The 27,897-nt window shown below is 39.1% G+C and overlaps 1 protein-coding gene across 2 annotated transcripts in view; it reads right to left on the reverse strand.

Moving 5' to 3' along the window:
* The window catches only part of LOC124605276, a 102,987-nt gene that overhangs the window by 27,663 nt on the left and 47,427 nt on the right, over window positions 1-27,897 (reverse strand). For both annotated transcript variants that reach the window (XM_047136847.1, XM_047136846.1), the window contains exons 5-6: window positions 25,116-25,308; window positions 8,110-8,205 (exon numbers count right to left, since the gene is read on the reverse strand). In XM_047136847.1, coding sequence (XP_046992803.1) covers window positions 8,110-8,205; window positions 25,116-25,308 — 289 coding nt within the window. The remainder of the gene's footprint in view (window positions 1-8,109; window positions 8,206-25,115; window positions 25,309-27,897) is intronic.

Here is a 27,897-nt window from a genome sequence, read left to right on the forward strand (position 1 = left end):
TTTTTATGAATAAATTTACTGTACAGTACTTCTTTTTGGCAAATAAACATGTACAGTTCGATTAACCGAACAAACCAGTTTTCCAAACACCCACGTTCCCCAGTTACTTGGATAACCGATGCTCTACTGTACTTGTTTTGCAAATAAAACCACCTTTTCTTGCTGCAACTTATTTTATTTTTCCCAGACACATTTCACCTTTCCTTGCTTTAAGGCATCATCAGTGGGATCTATAGCGGTACAGTTTTGTTATTTTTAGGTTATCGAACAGTTAACGACTCGCTTTTTATGTAAATAAGTGATTACTTACGTTTTGCTGTAATTTGCATTTCCTCTCATCTGGTCTGAAGATAGCACTACCTCTTTATTACTGACATATAAGTACAATTTTGTATTCCTTTTTCACATTGCTCACTATGTTTCTCCTCCTTTTTTGTTGTGTACTATTATTCTTTTGTGACTTTATATATCTATTTCTTCAGATACTGTGCTTCTAACAATGTAAATATTGTAACTTCATTATGTGTTTCCTCCTCTTTGGTTTGTTTACCTACATGTTGCCAACCTAACGAAGTATATTTTCAACACCAACTTCTATTCATGATGTTTATATCATGCATGTCTGTGTGTGTGTGTGTGTGTGTGTGTGTGTGTGTGTGTGTGAGAGAGAGAGAGAGAGAGAGAGTGAGAGAGAGAGAGAGAGAGAGAGAGAGTTTGTGTGTGTGTGTGTGTGTGTGTGTGTGTGTGTGTGGTGGTGGTTTGAGTTGTCGATTGTTGAATACGAATGTACTAGCTGTTTGCGAGTGGTTGAAAGCTTTGGTGACTGCTGATTTGACTTTTCGTTTCACCGTTCTGTGGAGGGGTTCATGGATAAGAGATTTGTGTGTGTGTGTGTGTGTGTGTGTGTGTGTGGTGGTGGTTTGAGTTGTCAATTGTTGAATATGAATGTACGAGCTGCTAGAGAGTGGCTGCAAGCTTTGGTGACTGCTGATTTGACTTTTCGTTTCACCGTTCTGTGGAGGGGTTCATGGATAGGTGGTGACAATGGTAAGTAGACATCAGGCAGTTACCTTAGACCTCGGCCAACATAACCTCATTCAAACATTAGTTGATTTATGTCTGCATCACAAAGTTGTTCTTGACTGAAAATGTCAGTTTACGAGCCTAATTCATGTCATTTGCGGGAGGTATTACTGTTTTGTTTCAGCGTGAAGAAAACAGCAGCTTAGTCTCATCAAATGCTCTCAAGTACGTATGGTAAGGATGCTATTAGTGAAGAACATGTCGTGAGTGGTTTCAATGTTTCAGGAACAGTGATTTTAACATCGTAGACCGGCATAGTGATGGAAGAGAAAATGTTTACAAAAATGCAGAATTGGAGACATTGCTGAGTGAAAACTCGCATCATACTCAAGAAGAATAGGCACAATTAGCGGGAGTGACACAGCAAGCCATTTCAAAACATCTCGAGGCTATGGGCATGATTCAGAGCGAAGGAACTTGGGTCCCGTGTGAGCTGAAACCATGAGATGTTGAACGGCATGTGTGTGTTTGTGAACAGTTGCTTCAGAGGCAAAAACAGAAGGAATTTCTGCACTGCATTGTCACCAGGGACGAAAAATGGGTTCATTATGATAACCCTAAATACAAAAAATCATGGGGGTATCCCAGCTATGCTTCCACGTCGACGGCCAAACGAATATTCACGGCTCCAAGATCATGCCTGCATTTGGTGGTACCAGCTGGGCATCATGTACTATGAGGTGTTAAAACCAAGTGAAACAATCACAGGTGCTCATTATCAAACGCAATTAATGTGTTTGAGCAAAGCATTAAAAGACAAATGGCCGCAATACAGCGAGAGGCACGATAAAGTGATTTTTCAGCACGACAGTGCTTGATCCCACGTTGCAAAAGAGGTCAAAACGTACTGGGAAAGGTTAAAATGGGAAGTCCTACCCCACCCACTGTATTCTCCAGACATTGCTCCCTCTGACTATCACCTGTTTAGATCAATGGTGCATTGCCTGGCTGACCAACACTTCCGATCTCATGAAGACATGAAGAAGTCACAAATTGGATCAATTCTTGGATTGCTTCAAAAGATGAACAATTTTTTCGACACGGGATCCATACACTGCCCAAAAGATGGGAGAAAGTAGTGGCCAGCAATGGAAAATACTTTGAATGATACATGTGTACCTATTTGTTTCATTAAAGCCTCAAATGTTGGGGAAAAAACAGTGGAAGCAAAGTTGTACACCCTGTAATATTAATCCTCTTGGAAGCATTATTCCATTATTTTATCTACTAAAGTAAACAATGAATATCTAAAAACAAAGATGATGTGACTTACCAAATGAAAGTGCTGGCAGGTCGACAGACACACAAACTTTTAAAGATAGTGGTGTTGTCTGAAAGCTGACGCAGTCCCTCAGCCACATACTCCCGACGATCAAGTACCACGGTCGTGGAACCCTTGTCCGCCGGAAGAATGATGATGGACCGGTCAGCCTTCAGATCACGGATAGCCTGGGCTTCAGCAGTGGTGATGTTGGGAGTAGGATTAAGGTTTTTTAAGAAGGATTGGGAGGCAAGGCTGGAAGTCAGAAATTCCTGGAAGGTTTGGAGAGGGTGATTTTGAGGAAGAGGAGGTGGGTCCCGCTGTGACGGAGGACGGAACTGTTCCAGGCAGGGTTCAATTTGGATAGTGTCTTGGGGAGTTGGATCATTAGGGGTAGGATTAGGATCATTTTTCTTCGTGGCAAAGTGATACTTCCAGCAGAGAGTACGAGTGTAGGACAGTAAATCTTTGACGAGGGCTGTTTGGTTGAATCTGGGAGTGGGGCTGAAGGTGAGGCCTTTGGATAGGACAGAGGTTTCAGATTGGGAGAGAGGTTTGGAGGAAAGGTTAACTACTGAATTAGGGTGTTGTGGTGCCAGATTGTGTTGCTTGGAATTTTGAGGTTTTGGAGGGAGTGGAGCTGGAAGTGGGAGACTGAGTAGATGGGAGAGACTGGGTTTGTGTGCAATGAGAGGTGGTTGAGGTTTGCTGGAAAGGTTGTGAAGGGTGAGTGAGTTGCCTTTCCGGAGGTGGGAAACCAGGAGATTGGATAGTTTTTTGAGGTGAAGGGTGGCATGCTGCTCTAATTTGCGGTTGGCCTGTAGGAGGATGCTCTGAATAGCCGGTGTGGATGTGGGAGAGGAAAGATTGAGGACTTTTATTAAGGATAGGAGTTGACGGGTGTGTTCATTGGCTGAGTTGATGTGTAGGTGAAGGATTAGGTGGGTGAGGGCAGTGGATTGTTCAGTTTGGAACTGGTATAGGGACTGATGGAAAGAAGGGTTGCAGCCAGAGATGGGAACTTTAAGTGTGAGGCCTTTGGGGGTTATGCCAAATGTCAGACAAGCCTGAGAAAATAAAATATGCGAGCGTAATCTGGCTAGGGTGAAGGCATGTTTGCGGAGGGAATGTAAATAAAACTTAATGGGGTCGTTGTCGGGGTGTTGTGAGGGTGACATGGTATTAGAAGGTGGAAAGTGTAAGATGAGGTTGAAATGAAAATGAAGGATAAAAATATATGGGGAGAGATAAGGGTGAACTAGAAAATAACTGGAGATCTGGTATGAAAAAATGCGAAAAAGTGTTGGTTAAGTTGATCCTGTGGTGAACTTGGGTTGGTAGACAGCGATGTGCATGAAGGTTAGGTGGTTGTGTTGCCGCTAAAACACGTTAAAGGACGGAGAAATTCGGGAAAATTTCGAAAAAAACGTGTAAATGTATTAAAAGGCGTGGTGTTGTGGTGAAAGATTACGAAAATGGGGCTAACAATTGTAAATAATGACGTTAAAACCTGTGGAGAGCGGCTAAAAATGATCAGTGATGTACGAAAAACGGAAGTGGAAATAAAGTAAAAGTTATTAGAACTAGCCGAAATGGTTATTTAATACGTGAAGGCAGCTGTTATTGAACTAGAAACGGTTAGCGGTATTGTTGAAAGCGCAAAATAAAAATTTTTTGGTTATGGTTTGGAAGTGGGTTACGTATTATAGAGTATATATAGGCGGGATAAATTTGTATTACGGTAAAAAGGGAAGGTGAATAGAAAGTGAGACTACTGGTAAACGCAGAAAGAGAAAATAAAGAGAAAATAAGACGACAGGAAAGATTTCGAGATGCAACAGCGACAATAACAAACGTAATTGTTGGGTTCAAATTAATGATATGGTTATAATAGAGGGAAACATTCCACGTAGGAAATATATATCTAAAAACAAAGATGATGTGACTTACCAAATGAAAGTGCTGGCAGGTCGACCTGCCAGCACTTTCATTTGGTAAGTCACATCATCTTTGTTTTTAGATATATATTTCCTACGTGGAATGTTTCCCTCTATTATAACCATAAAGTAAACAATGAATTGTTTGGCATGTGTACTTGATCGTTCAACAGGGTTTTCCTTTCTGCTATGATTTTCTGCATGTGCTAATTTTCTTGCAGGTTTAGGAGGTTTTTTTAACTGTTGATTCTAATTATTTTTATGTCTTCTTCTTCCATTATTGCATGATGCAGAGGCTCTTGATGGTAGTCAACTGATGAGGAGATACAGAACTCCAAAAATTCATTCTGCGAGATCATCAGGCAAATGCAGCAACGCATCATCAGACAGAAAGAGCAATTCTCCACCATTCTCCTCATCTTGCACAGATTCCAAAAGACAGCTGGTGTCACACAAAATTTAACCAACAGGAAGAAGATGCTGTGATATGCAAATGATTAGCTTTTCAGAGCATTCACACAAGGTTGGCACTGGTGGCGACACCTACAACATGCTGACATGAGGAAAGTTTCCAACCGATTTCTCATACACAAACAGCAGTTCACCTGCGTTGCCTGGTGAAACGTTGTTGTGATGCCTCGTGTAAGGAGGAGAAATGCGTACCATCACGTTTCTGACTTTGATAACGGTCGCATTGTAGCCTATCACGATTGCGGTTTATCGTATCGCGACATTGCTGCTTGCGTTGGTTGAGATCCAATGACTGTTAGCAGAACATGGAATCATTGGGTTAAGGACGGTAATATGGAACACCGTGCTGGATTGCAACGGCCTCGTATCACTAGCAGTCGAGTTCTTATCCGCATGGCTATAACGGATCATGCAGCCACGTCTCGATCCCTGAGTCAACAGATGGGGAAGTTTGCAAGACGACAACCATCTGCACGAAAAGTTTGACGACGTTTGCAGCAGCATGGACTATCAGCTCGGACACCATGGCTGCGGTTACCCTTGACGCTGCATCACAGACAGGAGTGCCTGCGATGGTGTACTCAACGACGCACCTGGGTGCATGAATGGCAAAACGTCATTTTTTCAGATGAATCCAGGTTCTGTTTACAGCATCATAATGGTCACACGCGTATTCAGCGACATCGCGGTGAACGCACATCGGAAGCGTGTATTCGTCATCACCATACTGGCGTATCACCAGGCGTGATGGTATGGGGTGCCATTGGTTACACACATTGATGGCACTTTGAACAGTGGACGCTACATTTCAGATGTGTTACGACCCGTGGCTCTAGCCTTCATTCGATCCCTGCGAAACCCTACATTTCAGCAGGATAATGCACGACCGCATGTTGCAGGTCCTGTACAGGCCTTTCTGGATACAGAAAATGTTCAACTGCTGCCCTGGCCAGCACATTCTCCAGATCTCTCACCAACTGAAAACATCTGGTCAATGGTGGCTGAACAACTGGTTCGTCACAATACGCCAGTCACTACTCTTGATGAACTGTGGTATCATGTTGAAGCAGCATGGGCAGCTGTACCTATACACGCCATCCAAGCTCTGTTTGACTCAATGCCTAGGCATATCAAGGCCGTTCTTACGGCCAGACGTGGTTGTTATGGGTACTGATTTCTCAGGATCTATGCATCCAAATTGAGTGAAAAATCACATGTCAGTTCTAGTATAATATATTTGTCCAATGAATACCCGTTTATCATCTGCATTTCTTCTTGGTGTAGCAATTTTAATGACCAGTAGTGTATAAAACATCATGCATTTGCATTTGTATACGAATAATTTGCAACTTTAGGTGGCAAAACTGATAAGTTAAAATATTTTGCATATTTTCATTCATTGATTTCAAATGGGATACTATGTTGGGGCAAATGTTCACTTGGCCAACAAATATTCATCGAACAAAAGGAAGTGCTTACGATTATGTATAGGAGTCTTACACAAATGTCTTTTAGGTATCTTTTTAAGATACTGGTAACCACATTTTTCCAATGTATTTATTCACTAATCAAACTGTAGTCAACATTCTACTTATATTTAAAAGTAACAGAGATAACCACACATACAATGCTACAACAAAACTTGTTGTGCACTCACCTTTAGTGAATGTAATTTTGGAACAGAAATGAGTGAAACAACATATCTATAAATCTACCTATTCACAGAAATAGAATTTCCGACATGGAGCGACATCATTTCCACGTGTAGAGTACGAGCCCAGAACCCTCCTTTGGTGAGCAATAATCTTAATGACTGAGTTATCCAAGCATGACTCACAGCCCACCCTCATTTCTTTACTTTTTTTTGGAAAGTAGGAGAGGTGTTGGCAGAAGTAAAGCTGTAAGGACAGGTCATGAGTCATGCCCGAAAAGCTCGGTTATTATTTCTCATGAAAGACAAAATTCCAGGTTTAAGTTCATTCTGACACACAGTTTAATCTGCCTGGAAGTTCATAATTAAAGTTTTTCCTCCTTAGTGATGATTTCTATACCACAGTTGAATTCTCAAATAGAAATAACCAACCACTTACAAACCTCTAAATGACTGCCACTGAGCCCAATAAAAATGCATTTCTTAAGAAGTGTGTTGCTTTAGTTGACTTGATACATTCAACATCATTCAATTTATCACAAATATGATATATGGGATGAACAATTAACTAGCTAAAAATTAAGTGACCATTAGCCACCTAAAGCAGGCCAATATTTCACAAAACAAACAGCATGTTTCATCTGTCACAAAAGCTCTTATACTAAAGAATATGAAAATAGTAATAGCCTTATTATTCAACATATCATAAATAGTCCAAGTTTGAGTAAGGCAAGGATATAAAGAAAACTAGATGAGTCCTTCCCTATGGAATCATTCACCATATTCAGTTTACGAAAAGCAAAGGGAACTTCTGCACTGTCTCAGTCAGTAAAATTAAGTCAGGTTGCAAAAGACAGTCACTGTAAGTTTATCAAGTAAATAAAGAAAATTGCTTTTATATGCAAACATTGTATGTTAACCTCTAACATGACTGTTATTGACATGAAATGAAACAAGAAGTTACCATCACTGTTTATTTACTTCCACAACACATTTCACAGGTTCAAACCTACATCATCTTATGGATTTGAGTGTATTAATATGGATGTATGTGTTGTGTTACGACTTCAGTGTAACCTGTGACACTGTCTAGTAGAGAAAAACATAACACTATACCAGAACATGGCTCTGTGGAGGTCTGTGACTAAAGACTGAACGTAAATGTGAAAGAAAAATAATTAAAACAGAATACCTCCAGTGGTCACAGGTTCCTTTCTCTATCATAATACATCACATACACACTGTCACACTTTGTAAACAAAAAAAAAAAAAACACTATTTCTGTGCAAGTCTTAAAGCATTGTGGAGACCTTTGGTTGTGGAGATGAACAGATATGTTAGTGAAATATTTCCAGTGGTACACAAATTCTTTTCTGTCAAGTTTATATAGCTTATACTTTGTACATATTTATGAAATCAGGTGACAGATTAAAAACATAAAGTATAATAACTACACTGCTGACTGATTTCATTGTATAATGAAATTAAATATGTCATTCAGTTAAAAAATGTATTGGTAAATTAACACAATTTTAACTTAGTAAATTAGGAACAAAGCACAGAAGTTACATCAAGTACATCAGTAAGAAATCAATGTTTACAAAAGTACGACAGACTACAAAATCAACAATGTAGAATATTCTCCAGAGTTATGGGGTCCTTTAACAACATTGCACAAAAGATGTAATGTACGTTAAAAATCCTACCTCTGTTCAGAAAATATTCATCAAGATAAATGCTGCTGTCACAAGCAACATCACTCAGATTATCAACCAGATGCCACAGCTTACTCAAGAGTTCATCTGAAAAGCAATTTTATGGCAGTTACAATGTGTTTACGAAGTTTAACATAGGTGGTACTCACAAACATTTTGAATGGGTTTCAATACATTTCTATAATCAGAGATCACATATGCAACATTGTAACCGGCAGATACTAGACTTTTGACCAGAGAGAAGAAACTCTGGTTCAGATGAAACAAATTAGTAATATAGGGTGAGGTTATTAGCAAACTGACACAAATCAGCATGACACTCATTTACTTTCTCTGCTGATTATGTGGTACCAGATCTGTGATAGTGAACTGGAACTTCGTCCTATGTTTCTGTAAATTTAAAAATAAATGGAAAACGAAAACAATCAGAGTTGAGGTTACTATTTGTAATACAAGTTATACAATTATGCAAATCTGGAATATTCTGTTCTTAATAGGGTGTAGTCATCAGCTGCGACAACAGACACAAACCATCAGCAAACTGAGATAATTGACTCATGTGGACAGATATGCCACAATCTCAGCTGTTCCATAACTGAAATCTGATCACAGTGCCATACAAATGGCAGTGGAACTCTAAGGGCAATGGAAAGCATACAGGGAATATGGACCTGAACAAGTTGACAGCTAACTTAAGAAGCAAGGTGTAGTCCACTGGGATGAGATTTAAATGTCTGAAGCACAAGAAAGCATTTTTTTCCAGTTTGGTGACAGGAAACAATCCTTAAATAAATAATCTGCTCACGGTATGTCACAGCTATTCTCTAATAACTAAAAAATTTTAAGAGGCAGCAATTAGCATAGAGAGATTTTTCTTTTGTCATTCTTCTTGTGCCTCTCCCTAATAGCAGCTACTAGACACTTTACCATTACACACACACACACACACACACACACACACACACACACACACACACACACACAGAGTCATCATACTGAAAGTAATCCAAGACAAAACAATGCTAACTACTGCTGTTTGTTCAGTTCCTTAAATTCACTGTTACTAATTTTAAGTGTGAACATTTTTGGTTATGTGACTGTTATTGATATTGAATGAAACAACGTGTTTACTGCTATGAGTCAATATTTACTTATTTTCTCACTGTGTTTCAGAGGTTTAAACCTCCATCATCATGTAGATTTATGTGGGTTAAAAAGACATGGAGGTGTTGTATTATGACTTCGGGACAACCTCTGGCCTGTCTAGCACAGAGAGAAAAATGAAACATTACTTCAGTATATGGTTCTAGTTCTATTTAGGACTTAACAACTGAAAATACAGGGTGTTCCAAAATGAATATACAGATTTTAAGGCTCTGTAGCATTTATTACATCCAACTTATAATTATAAATAATACATCAAATGAAAGAGCAACTCAAACAGTTTTGATTACAAGTATTCAATGTGAACACCCTTCATCACACATCAAGTCGGAAGACGAGCTCTTCCCAACCCTTGATCAGTGTGTCTGGAGTAATTTCTTAACAATGCTGTTTCTGAATTCGGGTAGAGCTGCTGGTAGCGGAGGTACTTACACATGATCCCTTACTGTGAATGGTAAGGACATTATAGTAAGCGTATCCTTAAAAGTCTCCACAGAGGCATCACTGGAATTGCTAATTCATCTCTAGCCTTCCGAACTGATTCCCTAGGGTATGTGTGAAAGACTCTCACTCGTACAACTTGTTCTTCAGTAGCTCTTGGTCATTCTCTATTCTTCCCTTTGTGCACAGGCATACAAACGAAAGTGTATGAGTTGCTCTTTACTTTGGTGTATTATTTATAACTGTAAGTTGAATGTAATAAATGCTGCAAAGCCTTAAAACCCATATATTCATTTTGGAATACGCTGTATAAATGTGAAAGTAAATATACAGATAAAGATACCTACAGTTACCAGAGTTATTTTTATATTTACTTTCACATGTACGCATTATTTTCTGTCAACGACTTCTACAAAACTTTGAGCTATGTACTGAAATAACGGTCCCCCTCCCCCCCCCCCCCCCCTTTCCACTACTACCCCAGCTGTAACACAACGCATGCAGGCCATATTAACCCATAAGTCCACCAAATGATGGAGTTTTAAGCCTCCAAAATGCATCATGGAAATAAATAAATGATGACTGGTAACAGTAAAGTACTTGTTTTACTGTTATTGTGTCAACTACTTTGCAAACTAATTCTCATCAGCTTATTCCACTATTCCCTTCCAATCAATTACGCATTACTGTGTTGAAAATTTGAGCACCAAAGTGCTTCATCATTTTTCAAATTACACACTTCTAATTTTCAAAAAACATCACTGTTTACAAACACTTTTAATCAGATAAATAATACTCCCAAATACTGTGTTATTCTTTGATAATGATGATATTTCTCTATGGTGCATATTTCTTTACTATAAATCATTTTTCTTACAGGCCATGTAATTAAATTTCAGCCTAACTACAGTCACACATCTATTGCTGCTGAGAGAGAAAATGAATCATAACCATACACTGTTTTTAAATTCATACACAAAATTTTCCAACACAATAAATTCAGAAGCTGAATTCTTTTTCAAGTTGCAGGAAAAAGGGGTTAACAGTAAAAAAGTTATTCAATTATTACTTAACAAAGCAAACTGTAGACCCACTTTTAGCAAGAACTAATCTGATTATGTGAGTAGGTGCAGCCACATTCCAGTTCAAACTAATGCACACCGTTGGGTTGGGTTGGGGGGGAGGAGACCAAACTACGAGGTCATCGGTCTCATCGGATTGGGAAGGACGTCGGCCATTCCCTTTCAAAGGAACCATCCCGGCATTTGCCTGAGGCAATTTAGGGAAACCACGGAAAACCTAAATCAGAATGGCCGGGCGTGCGATTGAACCGTCGTCCTCCCGAATGCGAGTCCAGTGTGCTAACCACTGCGCCACCTCACTCAGTGATACACACTATCACCGTGCTTGCATTTTATGCAAAGTAATTGTGAAATCTGACTTTGGTGAGCACCTGTGATGGTTTAGTGTCAATGTCATTAAATTTATTCATGATGAGAAGAAGAAACAAGTGACAGTGCTAACCAGAAAAGGTGACAAAACATGCACGCAAAATGTTAACGTTGTATACGTCAATGCTGTACAAATTACACCAGAAGAATCATGATGCTGGGCAGACTGGGATTCAAGTATCTACCGCGAAGAAGAAGAAGAAGAAGCAAAGTGCAAACAGTAAATATCTCACAGAATGTATGGACAAATGTGTTATTAGACAGCAGTTATCGCAATATTATGAACAATACAGACAAAACTGGACTTCATTGCTAGCAGGGAAACTCTGGGGGAAAATGTTCTGTTTATAACATTTGGTTTTGAAAGGTGCCAGAATACATGAGTCATCATGCGCAAACAAAACGACATAGTTTCACAATAGGTACACTGCACTAGATTTTTATGAAAAAATGGAGCATTAGGATTAAAGTTGTCAGTGGCTTGCTGAGAAGAATCTTGGAATCACAAATATTAAACTGTTAATCAACTTTGTAAAAGTGATAGTGTGAGAGGAATATCGTTAAACAAGAGTGCGAAAGTCAGTACTGAGTTGTTGTGCTATACAGGACACTGGTATATAGGTGTATAATGTGTGACAATGCTCCATTTGTAAGACTACCAGAGTGCAGGAGCAAGCAAGTGGAAGAAATCATTCTTTGTATCTCACTTCTTGTCTTGGCTTTTACAATGGCTGGGCACAAACTAATTTTAAATTAACTTTCACACTCCTCAATAAAAGACAGCCAGGTGGAAAGAGAATTGTGCTTACAAACAGATGTAAATTGGAAAAACAGATAGGAAAGAAAATCATTAAAAAAGAGAAGGAAGGCATTGGTGAGAGGGGAGGAGGTGTACTAAATGAAAATAATTGTAAATATTGTGTTTGCACTTCCGTCATTCAATTGTATCTCTGGAAGATGGAAATTATGATCAGTTTCAATGTACTCTATGTCTTTACAAGTATGCCACTTCCTGAATCCCCAAAACTAACCGTGGAAAAGTTCAAAGATTGTTTCGTTGAACTCTTTAGGCATGTTCTCGCGTAAACCTGCTTTTTCTTTTAAGGAGAATATTAATGAAAGAACAATGGTGTCATAACAGGCAGTCCACTATTGCCTGACATAGGGAACTTGTATATAGAACACTTTGAAGCAAAAGCACTAGAGCCCACCAAGCTGAAACCAACACGTTCCTGTCAGTATGGTCATGACAGGAACAAAAAAGCCTCATGAAACAAAAAAGCTTGAACAGTTCCTGGGATATTAGATCACCCCAATACAAAATTTGGGATGGAACTTTTAAAATTTAGTCTGCTACTTTTTCTCAACATTCCAGTTAAGAGAAGAAAGGACAGATCAAACTGATATTTGCCTCAAGCCAAAGACTCTCATCCATGGAGTTCGAACATTTTCAGAAAAGAAAGCCTCAGCAAAGGATTACAAAATCTACGAATAGTGTTCCATAGGAATGGGAACTCACGACTGTGAAACTGCAGTAAAAATGAACACCACCCAAAGAAGAGATTTAGGCTGAGACAGAGAAAAAGCATTGGTTACCTATCGAATGCAGGCTCAATCTCTCAAAAGATCAGTTGAACCCTACAGAAATATGGTGTTCAGTGTATTTTGTTCATCAACAATGATAAGAAATATTATCTTTGTAACGTAAAACACAATTCCATGCGAATGTGGCATGTCTTACATGGGGGCAGACTATTATATCAGTCAAAGAGAGGTCCAAGGATCATCAGTGACACACCTGACTAAAACAACCAAACTCACTGCACCTGAAGATGACAACTGGTCAGTCATCAAAATATTGTGCACGTAATGGAAGCAATGATTCAGCTGATCACCCAACATCAACAACAGATATGAGATTGGTGCACTTAACGGTCACATGGTCAAGAATGCTTTGGCATAGAGTTTCATTTTTGTTTTGGGTGAAAGATCTAAAATCACCCAAGAATTTTGTCTGCAGTTGAGGCCAGTAACTTACTTATGGTGAATGAATAAATGATTAACCTTTATGTGGACCGAATAACTCATTTTATTGCTACATTAATGAGTCATTTCTTGCCTTTTCCAAAGATGTTAAAAATTCATTTAATAAAAAATAGGCTCTAGTATGTAATGACATGAATGACTCAAATGAGAGAAGCCTCCACGAAGGGTGTGTCCTGACAACTAAGCCTTACACATCCGGACGTCCCCTGGGCGTCTAGGTATACCTAGACGGCTGATTCTCTCACACCAGAAGCAAACAAACATGCGAGCAAATAAACAGTCCTTATCAGAGCCAACTTTAACTATCATATCTATAAATATTGAAGGCATATCATCAGCCAAAGAACATCTGTTATCCAACCTATGCCGTGACAAAAAATGCGACGTCCTGTGTACACAAGAGACGCATAGAGATGAGCGACAGAGACGACCAAAAATACCGGGCATGAAACTAGCTGCAGAAACACCGCACTCTCAGTATAGAAGTGCTATATTTGTAAGACCAGGGCTTCAGATAATCAGTGCTCACTGCACCGTAGAAAATAACATCGAAGTCATCTCAGTGGAGCTGAGTAACTGCGTGGTTACCTCTGTGTATAAGCCCCCTTCGGCTGCATTTTCCTTCACACCACCCAGGAACTTCCATAACAGCAAGACGTCTGTAGTAATCGGTGACTTTAACAGCCATAGTCATTTGTGGGGATACTCTGAAGATGACGAAAATAGGGAGGCAGTCCTCTCCTGGGCTGAATCCTGCCAGTTGTCTCTTATACATGATAGCAAGCTACCCCCTTCCTTCAAAAGTGGCAGGTGGCAACGTGGATTTAACCCTGACCTCCTCTTTGTGAGTGAAGGCATCACACAGCTTTGCTCCAAACCAGTGTGCTCGCCCATACCAAAGACGCAACACAGGCCACTACTGTGTCAAGTTCTTCCAGCAATAAGGCCACAGGAGGTGAATTTCAAACGGAGATACAATTTCAAGAAAGCTGATTGGAAAAAATTTGCTAAGATGCTGGACAAGGAGATTAAGCTGTGCGACCTATTCCTGAAGAGTATGACAGCTTTGTTCAAACTGTCAAACATTGCTCCCGGGCATCGATTCCAAGAAGGTGTAGGACAATATATCTGCAGTGTGTGACACCTGAAACAGCTGCTCTGCTGGACAGATACTATCGATTATATGAAGAAAACCCTTATAGCGAGGGGCCTTATCTGGCTGCGCAAAATACCCTCTCCTCAATCTCTGAGGCGAAGAGAGAACAGTGGATTAAACTGATGACAGAATGTGAGATGAGTAGAAGTAGTCAAAAGGCCTGGAGATTGTTACGACACCTTAACAATGATCCCTCCCAACCCAATACGCATACAAATGTGAAGGCAGACCAGATCGCACACCAACTTTTGAAAAATGGTAAACCTGACCATACCAGAAAAATTGGGAGACGAACCCTGGAAAGGGAGCGCAAACCAGAGGGAAACACTCTGTCTCGACCATTCAGTTTGAATGAGCTCGACTCAGCTCTAAATAAGTGCGAAGTCGGAAAAGCAGCAGGGGTAGATGACATAAGAAGTGAACAGATCAAGAACTTTGGTCCAGGTGCAAAGTGCTGGCTACTCGAGCTAATGAATAATTGTGTCAAGAGCAGCAAGATACCAAAATGTTGGCGGAAAGCAAAAATTATAGCTATACATAAACCAGGGAAAGACCAGGATGACCCCAAAAGCTATAGGCCAGTCTCCCTCCTATGCCACCTGTATAAGGTATTGGAAAGGTTGATCCTCCAAAGAATTACAGATATGATAGAATCATTACTGATCCCTCAACAGGCAGGATTCAGACAAGGGAAGAGTTGCACAGCACAGGCATTGAATTTGACACAGCATATAGAGGATGGCTTCCAAAGGCGGCAGATAACAGGAGCGGTGTTTATAGATCTTTCAGCCGCCTACGACACTGTCAACCACAGACTCTTGTTGCTGAAGCTATACAACCTCACCAAGGACTACAAACTAAACTGTCTAATTAGAAATCTTCTGCAGAACCGAAGATATTTTGTGGAATATCAAGGACAAAGAAGCAGATGGAAGCAGCAGAAAAAGGGGCTGCCACAGGGCAGTGTACTGGCACCCACCCTCTTCAATATATACACTAATGACCAGCCGTTACCAGATGGACCACAAAGCTTCATATATGCAGATGACCGAGCAATCACAGCACAAGACCACAGCATTGAGAGGGTGGAGCGGAAGCTAACTGATGCTCTGAAAGAATTAACTGCCTATTACAGGGACAATCAATTGAAACCAAATCCTTCTAAGACCCACACCTGTGCTATCCACCTCCGAAACAGACAGGCTAGTAGAACCTTGCAGATAGATTGGGAAGGAACCTCTTTAGAACACTGCAAGACTCCAAAATACCTCGGAGTCACTCTGGACCATGCTCTTACATATAAGGAACACTGCTTAAAAACAAAGCAAAAAGTGGCTGCCAGGAACAATGTGGTTAGGAAGCTGACTGGAACAATATGGGGAGCACAGCCAGACACAGCGCGCGCATCCACATTAGCCCTCTGCTACTCTGCAGCTGAATACGCTTGCCCAGTATGGTGCAGATCTACACATACAAAGAAAGTTGATGTTGCTCTGAATGAGACATGTCTTATCACTACGAGTTGTCTAAGAGCCACACCTGTGGAAAAACTGTACTGCTTATCCGGCATAGCCCCCCCGGACATCCGAAGAGATACAGCAGCACGGAGTGAAATGAAGAAGGCATTAACATCCGAAGCCCACCCACTACAAGGCCACCAACCGGCACAGCAAAGACTTGTGTCTAGAAAGAGCTTCCTTCACAGTAGAGAACCACTCGCTGACACTCCACATCAACACCGGGAGAAGAGATGGCAGGGCAGATGCCAGCATCTGGAGGAGTGGCTGATCCCGCAAGAGGTTCTTCCCCCAGGCCACACAGAGAAACGGTCCACATGGAAATCACTCAACCGCCTGCGTTCTTCTGTCACAAGATCAAAGAGTAATCTGGAGAGGTGGGGCTTCCAGGTGGACTCTCTCCAGTGTGACTGCGGAGCTGCCGGCAGACATCAACACATCTACTACAATTGCACATTACCTCCAACTGTGTGCACCATGGAGGGACTAGTAAACGCTACACAAAGTGCACTGGATGTTGCAAATTTTTGGGCATCCACTGTATAGATTAAAATTACCTTATGTTTGACAACACAATCTGTTTCTAATCATTTATTTCATTCTTGACTAGTTTAATTTATAAACCATAATGTATGTATGTATGTACGTATGTAGTAATCATCTAATATTGTTTTTAGTTTGCTTCTTACACGATAAATAAATAAAATAAAAATGACTCAAATGGTGAAAACCAATAAAGTCAAGTTACTGTAGTGATATACTGTTAGATACATGCTGCCATCATCCAATAAAGCTGCCCTTTACCAGAGCAATGTAAACTTAGCTAATGAACAGAACCTCAGATGATGAAATAAGCACATTGAAATTCACTGCAAACATACACAGAGTGTTAAAAAACTATAAAGGCAAAACCTGTGGTGTAACAATGGTACAGACTAAGTTAAACAAATGGAACATGGGTCTGCAATGTATACCTGTATAAGAGTTGTCTCAAGACCAGAAATTAATGCCACTCACTGTACCTCTCAATAATAAGATTTATTAGATGGCATGTCTACAGTGTACCCATCTACCAGATGAGACACTATCATTTTGTGTTTCCATTAAGTTATTAATTGGATATTAACAGTTAATTTTATCTATATTACATAGTAAATAACTTTACTAGAGTCTGTTCCAATTCGCATAACGTAAGTTTAGCTTCTCTAGTTGTAGTAGTCATAAAAAATAAAAAGTTCATAAGAATGAAAACTGCACGGTCAGGTGCAACATGGGAGGCCATGGTTGTCTAACAGGTAGAGCAAATGACTCTGGCCCCAGGGACCCAGGGTTGAACCCCAAACAGGGGCAGGGATTTTTTCCTCATTCCACTCCCTCCAGGATGGCCCCAGGTATACTCAGCCTGCTATCAAATGAGTACTGAGAACCTTTCCTGGGGGTAAAAAGCGGTTGTGGTGACAAGAACACCACCCTTCTCTTCCCAGTGCCACAGCGCAGAAAGACTGCACTCCACTTGCAATCAGGCCAATAGCCTGATCATGGGCTTGTACCACAGAAGAAGCAGTGCAACATGGAATAAACCTTGTCTGGAAAAATTTGTTTGCATTTCTTTTTCATTGAAAAGGCCAAGTATTAGAGTGCTTAGTGTTTTATCTAAGGAATTAATGTAGGTTTCAATTCAGTTAAATTTATATTTGTTTATTCAGTGTTTCATCAGAGGTAAGTCTTAATTTGTTTAAGAATGTCCATGAGTATTAACACATCTTTAACAGGCCACTAACATGTAGAAAATCATTTACCTGTGCAATTATTTTAAATGGTATTACAATGTTTGACATATGTGCACGCTAAAATTACTAAAATTCTCCAGGCTACTATGCCATAGTCTTCTAGGTTCTGTTAGATAACCCAAGGTTTTGGTACCATTTTAAGAGACAGGTTCAATGTCTGGAGCGTACCATCACTTGCTGCTGATTGACGTTAGACTGCTCTGTTGTGTTGAGTTACCTAACAGATCCCAAAAAGCCAGAGCATAATATCCCAGAGAAATTCAGTAATTTTAACCTTTCTGGACATTCAAGTTTGCATTTTAAAATATGTGTGCACTGTTAAAAGTTTAGTTAATAGTTTGGGATTGATCTGCAAAGATTGTAAATTGTGGCTTCACCGAGGAAACTGCAGTGGGAAAGTAGAAGTGTTTCCCAGTCTGTCTCTCCCATGAATATGTAGGTAATGACTAATGACAGGAAAATTGCCAAACTGTAAGTTAATATCTGTGCCCCTTCAGGCACAGACTGAGGGCATAAATATTGAATAAGAGCAGTTGATGCAGAAAAAATGAAAGTGGGCAGAGGAAAGGTAAAAGGAAAAGGATGAAACTGGAGCAGTTACCCCTGAGCTCAAGAAGAGACACAGCTTGTTATCTGTTGGAGGGAAGAAGCCTCAATCTGCCTTAGAAGAAAGTAGGGCACACCAGATTAATGAAAATTTAAGAATCAGATTGGAAACTGAGTGGAGCAGAAAAAAGAAAGGAACTGTCGCCAGGTAGCCATCATGTAGATCAACAGCTTCAGGAAAACAACAATTAAGGTGCCAAGTCACAAATAATGTAAAACCTATGGCTATCTATAATCAGCGAATAGAGGATACTGAGGCACCAACTGGGGATTGTGTAAAGAGGGTCACGTACTGATATTTGCAGGACCATGCATTAGCCTGGCCAAGAATATAGTATTGGCAGTGAGCCGAATAACCTAAGCGCAGCAACCTCTCACACAAATGTCAGCTATGACAATGTTTTGCAGCAGCAGTATTGGGTGAATAAAGCCATCAGGTGAGTTAGCCAAAAACTGACCAGGTCACTACTGACTTTGCATGGAGCTCGCATTGGTGTTGTGTCTGGTGCTGTCTTGGGAGGTGGGGACACACAAGACATAGCCTACACTTTAACAGAATGGCAAAAGATAGACTAACTGAACTCATAAGTAAAAGTGGGGACACTGTCAGAAATTGTAAAATTCCTGTGATTAAAGGTATGACACACAAAACTTTTTTTAGGCTAAGTACCTCTTTCAGAGAGATTGCTTTAATGCAATGTATGTATAAATAAAGTGTAACATGGAAAATAAATTGTTTGAATAAGCTTACTGTTATGTCTCAGAATCTTAGAGGACTAAAACACAAAGTTAATGAATTTACTGCCCCTTTATATGATCTATACTGTCATAAGGAGGGTGATATATTAAGTCTGCCTGAGCATCACACAAATACAATCCAGATGTTACACATTGATGACTATAAATTAGTAACCTATTTCTAGTTGGAAAACATAGACAAAGGAAGGGTTGTTACATGGTAAAAATAACATTGTATGGTAAAAATAAAATCATATGAAATAGTTAGAAAATCAGAGCAGCAGTAGAATTTATTTTGAATTACACAGGACACTGTGCTCCCTTAAGAAAATTATTTAAAAAATAAACTTCTGTACAATGTCTGATATTATTAATGGAAATAATGAAATCAAATTTGCACAGGCAATAATTAAAAGAGAAACTGGAAAATCCTTTAAGGTACATGTGGACTTTGTTAACAAAGAAAGAAGAATAATAATAAATGACAGCAATCTGGTGGCCAATATATTTAATAATCACTTTCTGGAAGTAGCTCAGAAGATCGGAGTGGACAATTCAAAAGAAGCAATGCCAAAAGAAATTAACAATGTAGATATCTCTCTTACACATAAAAATTCTCAAGCAGTTGATAATATCTCGACTAAATGATCTAAAATCATGTTCTTTGCATATAAGCAATGCATGAGGGTCACACCATAAGAAACGCACACTTTTTTTTTTCAAAAATCTAGCTTTTGTTCTACATCTTTGCTATTAATGGAGGTTACAGAAATATTCTTTCCACTTTTATTCTAATTTAATTCAACTTTTTTCCACACGTCGCAATGCGATAGCACTCTGTCAAAATGGCTCGATGCTCGTCTGAAGCAACATGCTGTTATACAGTTCCTGTGTTGTTAACAAGATACTGAAAAAGTTGCACTGGGGTGACGCTGCTGATCACAGTACAGTTAATCAATGGGCAAGCAGATTATCTGGTGAAAGTGAATACAGTCATACTCGGAACCTCCTGTATTGTGGCAAACCAAGCACTGCACAGCACCTTGAAAATGTACAAATACCCAAAATCTGACAAATATACAACCGTGGGCCTAGAAGTGATTGTGTGCAGAATACTGAGGCAGCTGAAGTTGAAAAAGTTTGCATTTGGTGGGTTCCAAAAGAAACACAGAAGACAGTGTGCAGTGAATTTTTGGAACAGCACAAGAATTCTGGAGATTTCCTATCAAGAATTGACATGGGAGGTTTGAAGACAATGACTCACTTGCTCCCAACCAGTGCTGGGTCTGACTTCTACCATGCAGGTATACAGGTCTTAGTTCCACAGTAGCATAAGGTAGTTGAAAGGAATGGAGGTTATGTGCAAGAGTGATATTTTGTCTCTCAAGAACGCGTCCACTTACTGTAAAAATATCAAAGGCATGGAAAATAAATTGGATATTTTTAAAAAAAGGAAGTTGTGCATTTCTTTTGGAGCCACATTTGTATTCAGTTATATATATATTCTCCCTTACAAAATTGGTAATAAGACAGATATTAAGACGCAGTCTCACTGTTTACCCCCACCCCACCCCTCCTTCCTCTAAGTGGACAAGAACTGTAACACATCTACCCCTAAGTAAAATACTTAGTCAATCTCAATTTGAATTTCAAACAGGTCTATCAACAAAAATGTCATTTTTCGATTCATGAATCAGATTATGCAAAATTTAAACAACAAAGTACTACAAACTGGTATTTTCTGAGAGTTCATTTGATTGTGCAGTTCACAGTATTCTCTTAGTGAAGCTAAAATATTATTGTATCAGAGGTCTTGATTGAAAACTGGTTTTCATCCTATCTAACTAAAAAGATACAGAGTTTTATACAAAGAAACCTAGAGAGTGTACTCAATGGAACATCTTCAGACGAGGGAACAAAGACTAGGTGTACCACACTGACTGACATTGGGTCCACTTTTGTTCTTGATACACATACACAATCTGCCATGACATAACCTAGAAATGGAAATAATTCCCTTTGATGACAATGATAGTATTATAACTAGGGACCAGAAAAATTCACATTCTGCGATAAATGCAAAGCAGATGTGAATCCTGCCTCAAAATGTGAAATTACTTAACAGACGCTATTTCATAGCAAATTGTATCCGGATGTACTATTTTGTCAGAGGTAGTTTGAAATAGCTTTATTTTCTGTGTATAAATATCAAATATGTAACCAATTTTCAGTTACTGGTATTACACATCATCTGTGAAGTCCAATTTGGAAATATAATGCGTGTTGTTTGTTTGTTAGCTAAAGCTCAAAATATGGTACAATGCAGACACTTTTATTGTGACAAATTAGTTAATGAATGTTTACAACTGTGGTTGCAACAAATACCACTACAGGTCGGGCCTGAACTACTACATTAACAATACTCTGCTAACCTCAACAATCAACTGCATGGTAGCCATCCCCAAATACTTTGATTTGTGCATTGCTCGTCGTTTTATTTTCTTATTTTGAAATAAGTGAAGCGACTAATCCTCGTCCATCACAGATTTCGATTACGATCTTATAAAGTCAGAAGAGATCAGTGATCTCTCCGACAACATGTCAGTTCTGCTGTAAAGACTGGTGCACTGTGAAAGGGAGGCGAAGTGCTTTTCCCCTACAGTGCTCCTCTTCCCTCTAGTTGTCAAAATTCTCGTTTGTTTACCTTCAAGGCCATCTGCCACAACAGCCTGTAGGGACCGCACTGTTAATGTTTTTTGAATGTGCCAATATTCTTCTCCTAATGTTAAGAAAGAGTTACCATATGTTTGGTCCTGCTTCTACACTAACTGGCTCATCAGTTCTACCCATAGCATTGTCGACCAAGCATGGGTAGTGCAGTTACGAATGCTCACAAAATACCGAAATAAATAGTCTGAAGATTTTGTTATCATCAAATTGGACAAAGGCATATAACGTACAGAAACACCTTAAATCGGCAACACATTCAATTCACCAGCAGGAAAATGGTGCTGATTTTCGACAGAACAATCATTTTTGAAAGCTTAAATACATCCAAATGAAGAAAACAAAGGCCATTTCAGAAGAAAAATGTGCTGAAGTTTTTGCAAAAGCAAACATTCCAGTCACAAAGTTCCCAATTATCACTCTTTTTTTTTAACAGTCAGTTTCAAAGAACCAAGATTTTGTCTGTCTTCACTAATGCAATGTGATAACGTGTTAAATATGTGCATCTGATCAATAACAAAAATTTTGACAAAAATAGAGGCAAATTTTGCAAAAAATATATGCAAATTCTGGCAAAAATATATGTGAATTTTGCCAAAAATAAATGCTACATTTTCCAAATCAAGCCTAATGGACAAAATACAATATTTGAAAAAGTTCTTGAAAATTAATAACTGGTTCTCTGCAAATAAGACTGTCACTGAATGTATATAGAACTTAATACATGCAGTCCTGCACTACACAAAATCCGAGCATGGCATCAGTAATGAATCCATGAAGGTAAATCAATAAACTCTTAAAACTTTCTACTGATAAGAACTTTAACTGGATGTCACATGTTACTGATTTTCTCGCATATCTAAAACCTGGAATTGTAATACGTGGTGTCCACTCCAATTGAGCGTATTGAACACAACCTCACAACGCATTAACTCTCTTATGAAATTTGGTGCCGAGAATCAATCACAAAGCAAAAGCCATGATGACATTCATAAATATAACATTAGGAGGTAAAATAATCTTTGACCATTTAACCAGTGTTAGAGAGGGAGAGGGAGAGAGGGAGGGGGAGGGAGAGAGAGAGAGAGAGAGAGAGAGAGAGAGAGAGAGAGAGAGAGAGAGAGAGAGAGAGAGAGAGAGAGATATTGCAAAATTGACTTATTCCACATCATAGTGAGTGTGTGCAATTATGATCCATGGAACATGAAAATGACTACACTAAGCTAAATCAAACACAATTACATATTACATTAGGAACTAAAAAATACCACTGCAATCACTGAAAACATACATCTCTGTTTCAGAGACTGGCTTAGTTAGTGTAAATAAAATATGTGATTACGAACAAACCAGTCTCTTTACTTGGAGACGTGAATTCCTACTGTAACATTTCATTAAATAATAAAAAATATATATATCTTCAACATTATTACTGTGAGGAACAGTCTGATGTCACTCACTACAGGTCTTACAATCCTTCAACTTCTCCTTGAAGAACACCTATGCTTCCGAGGCCAGTGTTTCATTCATCTGAGCAGTTGTGCATTGTCATGGCACAGGTTTTGGTAGAGTAGTTTTCCTACACACTGTACCTCTAAGGTGTAGTCATTTAATGTGAATCATACCAGAGAAGAATGGCCCTATGATTACACCTGCTCAAATTCCCTTTGGTGACAGACGGTTTTCCTTGTTTATTCAATCATTTGTCCAATCTCTTTGCCTTTCTGCCCTAAATAGGATACTTATTGGTCAGTGTAAAAACTGGCTGGGGTAAAAATAAATGCAGTAGTACATGTAAAACTGTGGGCTTTAAGAAATAATTGTTCAGTTAACAACATGTTGCATATGTATAGAGAAATTTGCAGGTTACTGATGTGAGTGATGTGCCATCAATAGTGATAGACAAATCAGTAGCAGCACAAACAGTGCAACATGCCAGATAATACTAGGAAAGGCACAGCAGTTGGATGTTAATATGAATGGATTATCAAGACAAAGCAGAAATTGGTGAGTGTGTTTACTGAGGATATCAGTTGACCTGTACATATGAAAATGTACAGTATTTTAGATGATATATCTAAAAGAAGAAGTGGCTCTGAGCACTATGGGACTCAACTGCTGTGGTCATAAGTCCCCTAGAACTTAGAACTACTTAAACCTAACTAACCTAAGGACATCACACACATCCATGCCCGAGGCAGGATTCGAACCTGCGACCGTAGCGGTCGTGCGGTTCCAGACTGTAGCGCCTTTAACCGCTCGGCCACTCCGGCCGGCTTCTAAAAGAAATTACATCAGTCTATCCATTAGCATTAAAGCATGGATGAGACATTTAATCACTTTAGAGGTAGTGTCAGTACTTGTGAACTCGTTTCCCCTCAACCAATCATTACAATATTTAATCTTGTTCTAGAAACCAAAACAATGTCCTGTTTAGAAGGAAAATCTGGATGAAAAAGTTCATTGACTGCTGACAGCACGTAGTTTTGCACACCTAGATGGAAATCCTGCAGAGTTGAAGAGCCACAATGTTCAAGATCATACTAAGTATTGATGATGTAATGCAGAAATATTTAAATGCAGATGTGAAAGTTTCACTTTCAAAAAAGAAACAGTTGTATTGGGGAACTGAATTAAACCTATGTGATAATATGATGAAATGGAAGACTAATGGAGTAAGATCTAAATATAACAGCTTGAAAACATAGTGAAATGGAAATAAAAGCTAATGAAATTAAACAATTATTATTCACAACAGTAGGACAAAGAAGTAAAAGAATTAAACAATAAAGCAGACCTAACAAAAGCTGAAAAACTGATTGGATACAGAAAAAAAGTACGAGTAATGCTGAAAGATGTGTAAGTTGAACTATTAACTCAGTCATACAACAGTTTTTCTCCCCCCCTTATAGTTTCTATTCTTCTTCATTTCTTCCACTTAGCTGGTCTGCTTCTTTCTTCTTATTCTTCTCATCACTAATTTTTAATATTAATTCCAGCCCCAAATTTTATATCGCTTTTAATGGTAACACTCTGCTCTTATTGTACATAGGTACAGTCAAACAACCAGCTGGTTCCCTCTTCCTGAATAATATTGGTAGTTTCCCTGCAATTGAACAACACAGTTCCCAACTATTGACCTCTGTATGATTCATCTTCTCTTCTACTTTTTTTTTATATCATTTAAGAGAATAGTATCAAACACCTCTGTTTAAGTCTGAGATTCGGTATTTACATATTGAAATTGTTGTATGGCACTTTTCTTTGTTTTTTACATTTATCTTATTAGAATTTCACTGTCAGGTATTTATATCTGATTCTTTCATTTTTTTGCTTTCTCATTAATTACAAAAAAACATACCATTTTTACAGTTGCTAAGAATTTCTGGAATATTATGAAACCAAATTTCAGTGTTGGATAAATATATTTCCCACCAATTACTGGATACATTCTGACAGTCTTCTTGTGACAAAGATGAGTCACTGCTTTCTGAATCAGTAGTTTCAGTAGGTGGCTGCGTTACTTGTCCATCTCCTTTGCAAACATCTTTTCCCTATGTGAAACAAGAGCCATTAGTTCTCTAACAATGTATCTTTTTTGTTTTACACATTTGTCAAAATCCAAGAGCTTTTACTATAACTGTGGCAGAAATCTTATAATACTGTGCTTAGCAAGTCAATAAACGAGTTAGAAATGACTGTAGAATCAATTATGCAGTGAATACTCAGATATCAATTAATTATACTGCTTGACAATTGCTAAAGAACAGAGACACTGTGGGACAGAAAGAATTGCAGGCAATGATGGACAGAATGAAACACAGTACATACATAACAGACATGGAGTGGTAGATTTATAATAAAAAATGGTACAGATTTAACCACGTGATAAAGCAGGATAACAGACATAAATAACATTTATGTTTGACTCGGATCAGACTCTCAACATAAAGGTCGATATCGGACGCTCAATAAGGAATACGCCTTCCTCAGGCACTAAAGCACATTTTGCACCTGTTATTCATGCTGGTTACCAAACTATCGGGGAGTTCCTGGGGCACACTGTCCCGCCCTCTCTCAAGGCAGTTTCCAGTTCTTGCTTGGTTTGGGAAGGAGGTGTTCACTGAGAAACAAGTCTGCTAAGAGCATCCCAGATATGCTCTATAGGGTTTAGATCTGTGGAGTACCCAGGCCACTCCATACATTCAATATCTTCATTTTCCAGTGTGTCTGACACCTCAGCAGTACTGCATGGGTGGGCACTGTCACCCATAAATGGAAACTCAGGACATACTACACCCCTAAAAAGACAGACATGATTCAGAATAATCTCCGTGCAACACCGCCATGTTGTAACAGGTCCACACAAAGATACGAGGTGGTGTTCAGCCATTGTGAATAATGCCTGCCCACACCATAACACCACGGCCATCATACTGATGACATTCATGAATATTTTGTGGCATGTAACATATTTCCCTCTCTCTCTCTCCACACTAACTGGTGGCTTGAAACATTTGAGGCTGTGAAGTGGGATTTGTTGAAGAAAATCACTCAGGGCCAGTGAAATATTTGTTCCTTTTCGTCGCTTGAGCTATGTATTGATCCTTTCGAGGTGTGATGGTCCATCTACAACCATTGGCAGGCCTCTGCATAGCATTTCCACCTTCAGCAGTACTTTTTAACCATGAGATGACAATTTTGGACAGAACCATTACTGTGGCTACAGTGGTGACATTATGACCAGTTTCAAGCCCTCCAACTGCTCATACACGATTGTAAGCACTCAAATGATGTCTCACAGACATGTTGTCATATCACACAAAATGTTGCACTAATCTGTTCGCAACAACCTTCATCATGTATTGTACTACATGAACTGCCTATTCCATACAGAGCATTTGTGCATAGGCTTTGCTGTAGTTAACACAATCCAACCTCTACATTTCCCTTTATCATCATTCGTAGGGTGTATTCTAGCAACTGTTGGTTGTTGCATAGTAATTGACATTTGTTACTTAGCAATTGCCAAGCAGTGTATATTTACCCATATAACATCAATCTACACCGCAACCCTTAGTCTTCTCACACATGAGTACCTCAACTCTTGCAAAAAAAATAAATCCTTGAGTTTCACCCAAAAAACACATACATCCTCTCAGCAGTATCTGAACAATCCTTGATAAATTGCTGTTCAAACTTCCATCCGTAAATAAGATACATTCACTGGCTGGCACTGGAAGACCTCACACACATGAAAAATAAATGACTTCTGTTTTTCTTCCATTATAGACAGAAACCTGTGCTATTTGTCTTATTTAAATTCTTTCAGCATGGTAACTTTTTCACACTGTTCTGACACACTTCAACTATCTATGGCTAAGCAAGAGTTTCTATTAAGAATAACTCTGCATGATGATTACAGCTTTCAAGTCACTCGAGCTTCCTTTACGATTTCACACAGCAGTTTGTAAACTATTTCATTACTTTTGGTCACGCAGTGAGGCTATATAAAATAATTATTATCTTTTATTGTAGTGATGAAAAATGCAATAAATATAATAATTTTTTTGGTGTTGATATTCTTCTGTCTTTCCTTGTTTGCTGATAAAAACTTGTGAGATATTCTACCTTATGCAAGACACTGTTGGTTTGTTTTACTCTTTGCAAACATGTTTCAGCACTTTATGTGCTATAATCAGTCAGACATTTTTATTTTCCAGTATGAAAATTATTATAATACAGTTAGACTTGAATTTTGACCCAAAGTTATTTATGTACATACACTATGTGATCAAAAGTATCCAGACACCTGGCAGAAAATGACTTACAAGTTCGTGGCGTCCTCCATCAGTAATGCTGGAATGCAATATAGTGCTGGCCCACCCTTAGCCTTGATGACAGCTTCCATTCTCGCAGGCATACATTCAATCAAGTGCTGGAAGGTTCCTTGGGAAATGGCAGCCCATTCTTCACGGAGTGCTGCACTGAGGAGAGGTATCGATGTCGGTCGGTGAGGCCTGGCACGAAGACGGCGTTCCAAAACATCCCAAAGGTGCCCTATTAGATTCAGGTCAGGACTCTGTGCAGGCCAGTCCATTACAGGGATGTTATTGTCATGTGACCATTCTGCCACAGGCTGT

Source organism: Schistocerca americana, chromosome 3, assembly GCF_021461395.2.
Source record: "Schistocerca americana isolate TAMUIC-IGC-003095 chromosome 3, iqSchAmer2.1, whole genome shotgun sequence".
NCBI classification, from domain to species: Eukaryota; Metazoa; Arthropoda; class Insecta; order Orthoptera; family Acrididae; genus Schistocerca; species Schistocerca americana.